This window comes from Salmo salar, chromosome ssa04, assembly GCF_905237065.1.
Source record: "Salmo salar chromosome ssa04, Ssal_v3.1, whole genome shotgun sequence".
NCBI lineage: Eukaryota > Metazoa > Chordata > Actinopteri > Salmoniformes > Salmonidae > Salmo > Salmo salar.
This window is the reverse complement of record NC_059445.1, coordinates 54,008,803-54,019,590: the sequence shown is the minus strand read 5'-3', so window position 1 is coordinate 54,019,590 and position 10,788 is coordinate 54,008,803. Positions and strand designations below refer to the sequence as shown.

Below are 10,788 nucleotides of genomic sequence, written 5' to 3'. Positions count from 1 at the left end.
CTCAGTTCCTATGCTTCCTGGCTGATGTTTTGGTCACTTTTGAATGCTGGCGGTGCTTTCACTCTAGTGGTAGCATGAGAACCCACACAAGTGGCTCAGGTAGTGCAGCTCATCCAGGATGGCACATCAATGTGAGCTGTGGCAAGAAGGTTTGCTGTGTCTGTCAGCGTAGTGTCCAGAGCATGGAGGCGCTACCAGGAGACAGGCCAGTACATCAGGAGATGTGGAGGAGGCCGTAGGAGGGCAACAACCCAGCAGCAGGACCGCTACCTCCGCCTTTGTGCAAGGAGGAGCAGGAGAAGCACTGCCAGAGCCCTGCAAAATGACCTCCAGCAGGCCACAAATGTGCATGTGTCTGCTCAAACGGTCAGAAACAGACTCCATGAGGGTGGTATGAGGGCCCGACGTCCACAGGTGGGGGTTGTGCTTACAGCCCAACACCGTGCAGGACGTTTGGCATTTGCCAGAGAACACCAAGATTGGCAAATTCGCCACTGGCGCCCTGTGCTCTTCACAGATGAAAGCAGGTTCACACTGAGCAGGTGACAGAGTCTGGAGACGCCGTGGAGAACGTTCTGCTGCCTGCAACATCCTCCAGCATGACCGGTTTGGCGGTGGGTCAGTCATGGTGTGGGGTGGCATTTCTTTGGGGGGCCGCACAGCCCTCCATGTGCTCACCAGAGGTAGCCTGACTGCCATTAGGTACCGAGATGAGATCCTCAGACCCCTTGTGAGACCATATGCTGGTGCGGTTGGCCCTGGGTTCCTCCTAATGCAAGACAATGCTAGACCTCGTGGCTGGAGTGTGTCAGCAGTTCCTGCAAGAGGAAGGCATTGATGCTATGGACTGGCCTGCCCGTTCCCCAGACCTGAATCCAATTGAGCACATCTGGGACATCATGTCTCGCTCCATCCACCAACGCCACGTTGCACCACAGACTGTCCAGGAGTTGGCGGATGCTTTAGTCCAGGTCTGGGAGGAGATCCCTCAGGAGACCATCCGCCACCTCATCAGGAGCATGCCCAGGCATTGTAGGGAGGTCATACAGGCACGTGGAGGCCACACACACTACTGAGCCTCCTTTTGACTTGTTTTAAGGACATTACATCAAAGTTGGATCAGACTGTAGTGTGGTTTTCCACTTTAATTTTGAGTGTGACTCCAAATCCAGACCTCCATGGGTTGATAAATTGGATTTCCATTGATTATTTTTGTGTGATTTTGTTGTCAGCACTATTCAACTATGTAAAGAAAAAAGTATTTAATAAGATTATTTCTTTCATTCAGATCTAGGATGTGTTGTTTAAGTGTTCCCTTTATTTTTTTGAGCAGTATATTTTTCATACACGAGCCTTTTTTAATTAGAAAATATTTTGAGTAGTCTCATAATTATTGTTTAAACTATAGTTAAAGCTGTCGACTTAATGCGATCTTACAGTGACCAATGGTCAGGAGAACATCACTCATCACTGTTTTAAACTCGGCTGTTCAGTACATTGTAGCCATGAGGTGATCTGAAACCCCCGCCAAAGAAATCAGTATCATATACAGTACCATAGCTTTGGGACACAAAATTGAGAGATACAGACTCCCAATGTTGTGTCCCGAAACTAACAGTACCACTGCTGCTAGCTTGACATTTGTGATTTCTAAAGTTTGAGTCACATTACCTTCCGAATTATTTTGTCAGACAGGCAGTGCTTGACTTGGACTGAAATAGGTGCCGGTATTTTTTTGTGCGGTTTACATTGAGGTGCAGAAGCTCCACAATACTTATGAGCTAATATTCTATAAGACGAACAGGAGCTTAAGCAGTAGAACATTTTAGTTGTTGGTACTCAGCTCCGGCCCAAGTCAAGCACTGCAGATAGGTATTTTAAGCAGACGATGTTCTTCATGATTAGCCCACAAACGAAGGATTTATTTTCCCTATCACCCGGAAACTTCACTCAATTGCATCCTTTAAAAAAAAAAATCTAAAGATCAACAAAGGGTGCGTTCGTAAAAAGAGAGCAGAATAACTGATGAATTGATTAAAGCTCAACACCAGTTGAATATGGCCGGTGTCAGTAAACGTCGACATAAAATGCGTAATTAAATTGTTGCCATCAGCAGTTAGTCACCAACGCTCTAACATGGAAACAGCCTAACCAGCTCTGCTAGGTGGAGTAACATCGTCAGAGTGAGGTGTTCTCTTATTTGTATCTGGAAGTAGCAAGCTAGTCAACATTAGCCACTTAGCTTGGGTGCTTGACTGCTATTGTGAGGTCAGAACACTCGGATCAACCCTACTCCTCGGCCAGAGCGTCCAGTGTGCGCTCTGAACGCTCCGAGAGCGAAAAGAGTGTGCTCTGAAATCGGAGTAACTAGCCAGAGCGAATTTACTAACGCACCCTTTATTACGACAACTTATTAAAACAAATTATGGAAACATTTTGAGGCACGCAGGGCACGTGATGTCACCGTAGAACTATAAAGCTCCACTTCATATGTAATTCTAAATGTCTGCTGCTTACAAAATCTATAATAATAATACTTTTTCTTTGTTGCACAATGATTGTCCACACTTTCAAGAATGCCTGAATTGCTTCACCATGCTTTCTTTTCTGTCAAGTTTCACCATCCAATTATTTCAGGTCTACAGGAGTGCAAGTTTCAACATGGCATGGACCATGACGATATATTGGCACATGAGAACGATTAGAATATGGCAAATGAGTCATTTTACCATGACATTGTTGAATACTCGTTTCTGACTGGCTTGAAGGGCATTTTAGAGTGTGCATTATTAAAGCAATAAGGTCAAGGGGGTGTTGTATATTGTCAGTATACCACGGCTAAGGGCTGTTCTTAGGCCTGTTCTTAGCACAATGGAACGCCCTTCGCAGTGGTATATTGGTCATATACCACAAACCCCTAAGGTGCCTTATTGCTATTATAAACTGGTTATACACATAATTAGAGCAGTAAAAATAATGTTTGTCATACCGTGGTATATGTCTCATCTACCACGGCTTTCAGCCAATCAGCATTCAGAGTTTGAACCACCCAGTTCATAATCCACAAATTACCACCTGCTAAACCTAATGTTGAAATGCTTATTTACTCTGTTCCATTTCACTGCGCAATCCAGTCTCATCAACCCTGCCAGGCAATTTATAAACTCGATCTCCACTATAAAAAGCATCTAGACATTATCTCCCATTTCTTTGACTAGCATTTGGTTTTCAACAGGGAGATTTGTATAAACCTTGCTGTCTGTCTCTCCAACATTTGCAACATTGAAATTCGATCTCCAGCTGTCCCATTGTAATAAAGCATCAGCAGTCAGGCCCAGACACAGGCAGGCAGCTGTTCTCAGCCTGTCGAAATCATGAATCAGCTGACATAATTTGTAAGGATATATACAATGAAACGTCAATAGAAAACAGGTTTAAAAAAAGGAAACAAAATGCAGATGCGGTCTTTCCAGCTTCAGTTTGAAGTGATTGTGTTAGCTGTGTTGTTGGCTAGCTCATCTGAACAATAGTCAGGATCAGAGAGCACCTTTAGTTTATGGATGTATCCAAATAAATGTCACTAGAAAACAGCTTAAACAAACGCAAATGCAGTTACTTTGCTGTTATTCTGTCTGCACTGTTTGAAGTGACTAAGTAGCCATAGTTGGCTACCTAGCAAGCAAGGGTTAAGAATGTTGCCAGCCAGTATGGCAATGGAACATCATTATATCAATCATTATTATAATTCAATGGCTATAGTTCATTCTTACATCTAACTAGCAAGTCTATTTGTTTGGTTACCAAGGTAACTACTATAGCTATCTAGTCAACTACTTCAGTGAATGTTGAACACATTCTAGCGGCAAATGAGTTAAAATATAGCCATGGTATAATTAAGCAATAAGGCCTGAGGGGGTGTGGTATATGGCTAATATACCAAGGCTATTCCGTGGCATATTGGCCATATGTCAATAAGTGTTTTGTCATACGGTCTGATATACCATGGCTTTCAGCCAATGAGCATTCAGGGTTTGAAGCACCCAGTTTATAATTCCTAGTGCGTCGTGGTACACACCTTCCATGTCTTCATTATTTTCCATAGAACGCATAGCCCCTCATTGATTATCCCTTACCTAGTCGTGCTGACTTTCACAGGCTACCTGAGATATGAAACAGTTGGTGGGAGGGCATACAGGCTGTCGCTAATTTAATAATGCACAACTTGCCAAATGGGAAATGTAAAACGCTTCAATCAATGGAAACACACCCTAGCAGGCAATTTTGCAAACTTTCTAAATGTCAAGAAGGGAAAAAAAAAATCACTGGACAAGTTAATGGAAACATAACTACTGACAAGAAGCTACAATGTGGGGAATCGTAGGTGGCTTGTTTCAGCAAGTTTGAGCTTGTTCTTGATACCAGCTAGCTAACCAACAACTGTACGATGTATTTGAAAAACAAGTGCCCGTTTTGCAAATGTATTTATGTTTTCAATAAACATTGAGACAAAATATTGTTTACATGTTGTCAACTATTTAAGCCAATCCTGTCTGTTTTGCCCCATTGTTCCCCACGCTTTGGTTTTGTTGCTAAATGAAAGACCCCCCGTCTAAAAGGCAGTTTCTGATGTGTGCAAGTCATGATCCGAGGAACCAAAACACAATGGCTGACAAAACATGAAGTGCATCCAAAAACAAACTCAGAGATGCACATGATTGCATTATGTCACTTCAGGAATAATGGAGGACATTGTGGTGTTTAGTGTTAGTGCAGAAATAAAGACATGGGACATCAGACAAAGGAAATACGTATTTGGCCTAAAAGGGCCATAAATAAAATGGTATTCTCGATTTATTAACAAGCCACAGAGTGTCCATGGATGTCTACCACAGCACTCAAAACTTCTCATTTTGGTGCAGTCCCCAGACCCACTTGAGATACCTGAAGCCACAGATAAATCTCAAGTTTCTAATTTCGTCGCTTTAGAAAAAAACTAAAAAAACAATATGATAATACTGTACCAAACTAATGGCAGAGCAGCTGGGAGAAGGGGAAAAGGGATGTTTAAGAAAGGGCCGGGGGACAACAAAAAACAGCTACAAAAAAAAAACAGCCTCAACCTCATTTAACAAAGCTTGGAGCAGCATGCGCTGGCTTTCAATCACTGCAAGATCGACATTTTCACTACTTTTTCCAACTGTCCGTTCATTCATACATTTTTCTGTTGCGTTTTGCTTAAAAAATATAATTGAAATTATTATTATAATGTTAAAACCTTTAGCAGCAAAAGAGAAACAGAGGAATAACAGCTAGCGACCCCTGGTTTATAAGGAAGGCATGGGTTAAAAGAGGTCCATGAGTGAGTGCCCGGGGGGCCGTGAGGCTGCTGCTCCCTCAGCTCATCTCCCGTCTGCAGGCACCCGGCTCAGGGAGGCCATGACACGGCCGTAGCGCTCAACCAGCTCTAGGGTGGAGTAGGTGGGCAGCTTCGGAGGGTCGTGGAAGCTTTTGATCTCTGTCGAGCAGTCGAGTAACTTGGGGAGGAAGTCCGTCAGCTTCTCCTGAAGGTTGGCTGCAGCAGGAGGGGGAGAACAATGACAGAGAAAAAGAAAGAATGATTATTTCAATGTCCTTGCTTGCGTCACTCTCCAGAGTCACATCCAGTTACCAAACAGAAATCATAAGCTAAATATTTTCACTGTGATAGCACAAGCTCTTGGTAAGCATGCTCGTCTAGTAAAACACAGACTGAGTAAATAAGATGAAAGGGGCCCTAGTTGGCTGTTGATCAAAGAAGATACTGCTGGGTCAGTTTTATGAATCCAATCTAACTTTTTCCTGGACTAGAGGCTAAGACTCCACTGAACCACTTTCTCTAAACGAACAATTTGGGTAAAATTCTGCCAACACAAAGTGGGTATATCCCTGGTTGTTATGGCTAGGCTGGTCTGGCTGCTAATATCAACTCATTTGACCATGTCCCTGACCACACTTCATGTGCCTTCCAAATTAAACTAGAGCAGAATAACAACCAAACATTCAGTAGATCTCCAGTACCACACATCTATACCCCCTGGCCTCTATGCTCTTGTACCCCTTTCACACTATTGTGCCAAACCAAACCATACTGTGCTGCCTCGGATATGTAATTTTCGCATTGCAGCATGATTCAAGCAACTACAAAGGCTGCCTAACCAGGACAGCGCAGTACAGCTTGGCTCAGTAGTGTGAAAATGCTCTTAGTTCCTTCTGTCATTGGACTTTTATGGACTTGGGAGATTAGCCCCTTAAGCGTGTAATATGGGCTAAAAGAGATACAAACAAGGGCTGCCCCCCCCCAAAAAAAAATCTGGGTCGACCTAGAGTTGTCAGTTCTTTTGACCAATCCATGAAATGTTAAAACGTGTGTTTTTCCATATAAACTCAGAAAAAAAGAAACGTCCTCTCACTGTCAACTGCGATCATTTTCAGCAAACTTAACATGTGTAAATATTTGTATGAACATAACAAGATTCAACAACTGAGGCATAACCTGAACAAGTTCCACAGACATGTGACTAACAGAAATTGAATAATGTGTCCCTGAACAAAGGGGGGGGGGGTCAAAATCAAAAGTAACAGTCAGTATCTGGTGTGGCCACCAGCTGCATTAAGTACTGCCGTGCAACTCCTCCTCAAGGACTACACCAGATTTGCCAGTTCTTGCTGTGAGATGTTACCCCACTCTTCCACCAAGGCACCTGCAAGTTCCCGGACATTTCTGGGGGGGAATGGCCCTAGCCCTCACCCTCCGATTCAACAGGTCCCAGACGTGCTCAATGGGATTGAGATCTGGGCTCTTCGCTGGCCATGGCAGAACACTGACATTCCTGTCTTGCAAGAAATCACGCACAGAACAAGCAGTATGGCTGGTGGCATTGTAATGCTGGAGGGTCATGTCGGGATGAGCCTGCAGGAAGGGTACCACTAGGGAGGAGGATGTCTTCCTGTACCTGTCCCGCAGGTGTGATGTTCGGACGTACTGATCCTGTGCGGGTGTTGTTACATGTGGTCTTCCACTGCGAGGACGATCAGCTGTCTGTCCTGTCTCCCTGTAGCGCTGTCTTATGCGTCTCACAGTACGGACATTGCAATTTATTTCCCTGGCCACATCTGCAGTCCTCATGCCTCCTTGCAGCATGCCTAAGGCACGTTCACGCAGATGAGCAGGGACCTTGGGCATCTTTCTTTTGGTCTTTTTCAGAGTCAGCAGAAAGGCCTCTTTGGTGTCCTAAGTTTTCATAACTGTGACCTTAATTGCCTACCACCTGTAAGCTGTTAAGCGTTTTAACGACCATTCCACAGGTGCATGTTCATTAATTGTTTATGGTTCATTTATGGAACAAGCATGGGAAAGTGTTCAAACCCTTAACAATGAAGATCTGTGGATTTATTTGGATTTTTACGAATTATCTTTGAAAGACAGGGTCCTGAGAAAGGGACGTTACTTTTTTTGCTGAGATGTGTATGTATGTATGTATGTATGTATGTACACACACACACACACACACACACACACACACACACACACACACACACACACACACACACAGTTGAAGTCGGAAGGTTACATGCACTTAGGTTGGAGTCATTAAAACTAGTTTTTCAACCACTTGTTAACCTCTTTGGGCTGGGGGGCAGTATTTTCACGTTCGGATGAAAAGCGTGCCCAGAGTAAACTGCCTGCTACTCAGGCCCAGAAGCTAGAATATGCATGTAATTAGTAGATTTGGATAGAAAACACTCTAAAGTTTCCAAAACTGTTAAAATAATGTCTGTGAGTATAACAGAACTCATATGGCAGGCGAAAACCTGAGAAAAATCCAACCAGGAAGTGGGAAATCTGAGGTTTGTAGTTTTAAGTGATTGCCTATCCAATATACAGTGTAAATTTGGTCAGATTGCACTTCCCAAGGCTTCCACTAGATGTCAACAGTCTTTAGAAGTTGTTTCAGGCTTCTATTGTGAAAGGGGAGCGAATAAGAGCACTCTAAGCAGATGGCCCAGGTAAAAGCCTTTAGTTTAGTTACACGCGGCCATGAGCTCCGTTCCCTTTCATTTCTAAAGACAAAGGAATTGTCCTGTTGGAATATTATTGAAGATTTATGATAAAAATATCCTAAAGATTGATTCTATACATCGTTTGACATGTTTCTACAAACTGTAATGGAACTTTTTTGACTTTTCGTCTAGACTTAGCGCCCGCACCTTGTGCATTTGGAATAGTGAACTAAACGCACGAACAAAAAGGAGGTATTTGGACATAAAGATTAACTTTATCGAACAAAACAAACATTTATTGTGGAACTGGGATTCCTGGGAGTGCATTCCGATGAAGATCATCAAAGGTAAGTGAATATTTATAACACTATTTCTGACTTTTGTTGACTCCACAACATGGCGGGTATCTGTATGGCTTGTTTTGGTGGCTGAGCGCTGTACTCAGATTATCGCATGGTGTGCTATCACCGTAAAGCTTTTTTGAAATCTGACACAGCGGTTGCATTAAGGAGAAGTTTATCTATAATCCTATGCATAACACTTGTATCTTTCATCAAAGTTTATGATGAGTATATCTGTAAATTGATGTGGCTCTCTGCAAAATCACAGGATGTTTTGTAGGCAAAACATTACTGAACATAATGCGCCAATGTAAACAGATTTTTGGATATAAATATGAACTTTATCGAACAAAACATACATGTATTGTGTAACATGAAGTCCTATGAGTGCCACCTGATGAAGATCATCAAAGGTTAGTGATTAATTTTATCTCCATTTCTGCTTTTTGTGACTCATCTCTTTGGCTGGAAAATGGCTGTGTTTTTTTGTGACTAGGCGCTGATCTAACATAATCGTATGGTATGCTTTCGCCGTAGAGCCTTTTTGAAATCAGACACTGTGGCTGGATTAACAAGAAGTTTATCTTTAAAATGGTGTATAATACTTGTATGTTTGAGGAATTGTAATTATGAGATTTCTGTTGTTTTGAATTTGTCGCCCTGCATTTTCACTGGCTGTTGTAGCGTCCCACATATCCCAGAAAGGTTTTCAACAAACTATAGTTTTGGCAAGTCGGTAAGGACATCTACTTTGTGCATGACAAGCAATTTTTCCAACATTTGTTTACAGATTATTTCACTTAGAATTCACTGTATCACAATTCCAGTGGGTCAGAGGTTTACATACACTAAGTTGACTGTGCCTTTAAACAGCTTGGAAAATTCCAGAAAATTATGTCATGGCTTTAGAAGCTTCTGATAGGCTAATTGACATCATTTGAGTCAATTGGAGGTGTACCTGTGGATGTATTTCAAGGCCTACCTTCAAACTCAGTGCTTATTTGCTTGACATCATGGGAAAATCAAAAGAAATCAGCCAAGACCCAAGAAAAAAATGTTGGTTCATCCTTGGGAGTGATTTCTAAATGCCTGAAGGTACCACGTTATTCTGTACAAACAATATTATACAAGTATAAACACCATGGGACCATGCAGCCGTCATACCGCTCAGGACGGAGACGCGTTGTGTCTCCTAGAGATGAACGCATTTTGGTGCGAAAAGTGCAAATCAATCCCAGAACAGGACCTTGTGAAGATGCTGGAGGAAACAGGTACAAAAGTATCTATATCCACACTAAAACAATTCCTATATTGACGTAACCTGAAAGGCCGCTCAGCAAGGAAGAAACAACTGCTCCAAAACCACCGTAAAAAAGCCAGACTACGGTTTGCAACTGCACATGGGGACAAAGAGCCTACTTTTTGGAGAAATGTTCTCTGGTCTGATGAAACAAAAATAGAACTGTTTTGTCATAATGACCATCGTTATGTTTGGAGGAAAAAGGGGGAGGCTTGCAAGCCGAAGAACACCATCCCAACCGTGAGGCATCATGTTGTGGGGGTGCTTTGCTGCAGGAGGGACTGTTGCACTTCACAAAATAGATGGCATCATGAGGAATGAAAATTATGTGGATATATAGAAGCAACATCTCAAGACATCAGTCAGGAAGTTAAAGCTTGGTCACAAATGGGTCTTCCAAATGGACAATGACTCTAAGCATACTTCCAAAGTTTCTATGGGAGGGCTTTGACCTCAATCCCATAGAAAATTTGTGGGTAGAACTAAAAAAGCGTGTGCGAGCAAGGAGGCCTATAAACCTGACTCAGTTACACCAGCTCTGTCAGGAGGAATGGGCCAAAATTCACCCAACTTATTGTGGGAAGCTTGTGGAAGGCTACCCGAAACGTTTGACCCAAGTTAAAAAAATGTAAAGGCAATGCTACCAAATAGTAATTGAGTGTATGTAAACTTCTGACCCACTGGGAATGTGATGAAAGAAATAAAAGCTGAAATTAATCACTCTACTATTATTCTGACATTTCACATTCTTAAAATAAAGTGGTGATCCTAACTGACCTAACGCAGGGAATTTTAACTAGGATTAAATGTCAGGAATTGTGAAAAACTGAGTTTAAATGTATTTGGCTAAGGTGTATGTAAACTTCTGACTTCAACTGTACATACATACCTTATGTGTTTGAATAAAATCAACTATATGTAGGCTACTGAGCTTGTCTGATGCTTTAAGAGACACAAATTACTTGAGTGAGCCAGAGATCCAGAAAGCCTAACCAGAAGCAAAAAAAAATCCTGTTCCTGACCCTCTTCCTCCCGCTACTGCTGGCCTTCGCACATTCTGCTGTTACGCTCCTAATACTGTAGGTACACCAGGGGTCGGCAACCTTT

The 10,788-nt window shown here is 42.5% G+C and overlaps 1 protein-coding gene across 5 annotated transcripts in view; it reads right to left on the bottom strand.

Annotated features, from left to right (window-relative positions):
• Positions 1-4,805: 4,805 nt before the first annotated feature.
• usp25 (ubiquitin specific peptidase 25) overlaps positions 4,806-10,788 on the bottom strand; it is a 65,674-nt gene continuing 59,691 nt past the window's right edge. For all 5 annotated transcript variants that reach the window (XM_014197388.2, XM_014197392.2, XM_014197390.2 and 2 more), the window contains one exon: positions 4,806-5,572. In XM_014197388.2, coding sequence (XP_014052863.1) covers positions 5,400-5,572 — 173 coding nt within the window. In that variant the 3' untranslated portion in view covers positions 4,806-5,399. The remainder of the gene's footprint in view (positions 5,573-10,788) is intronic.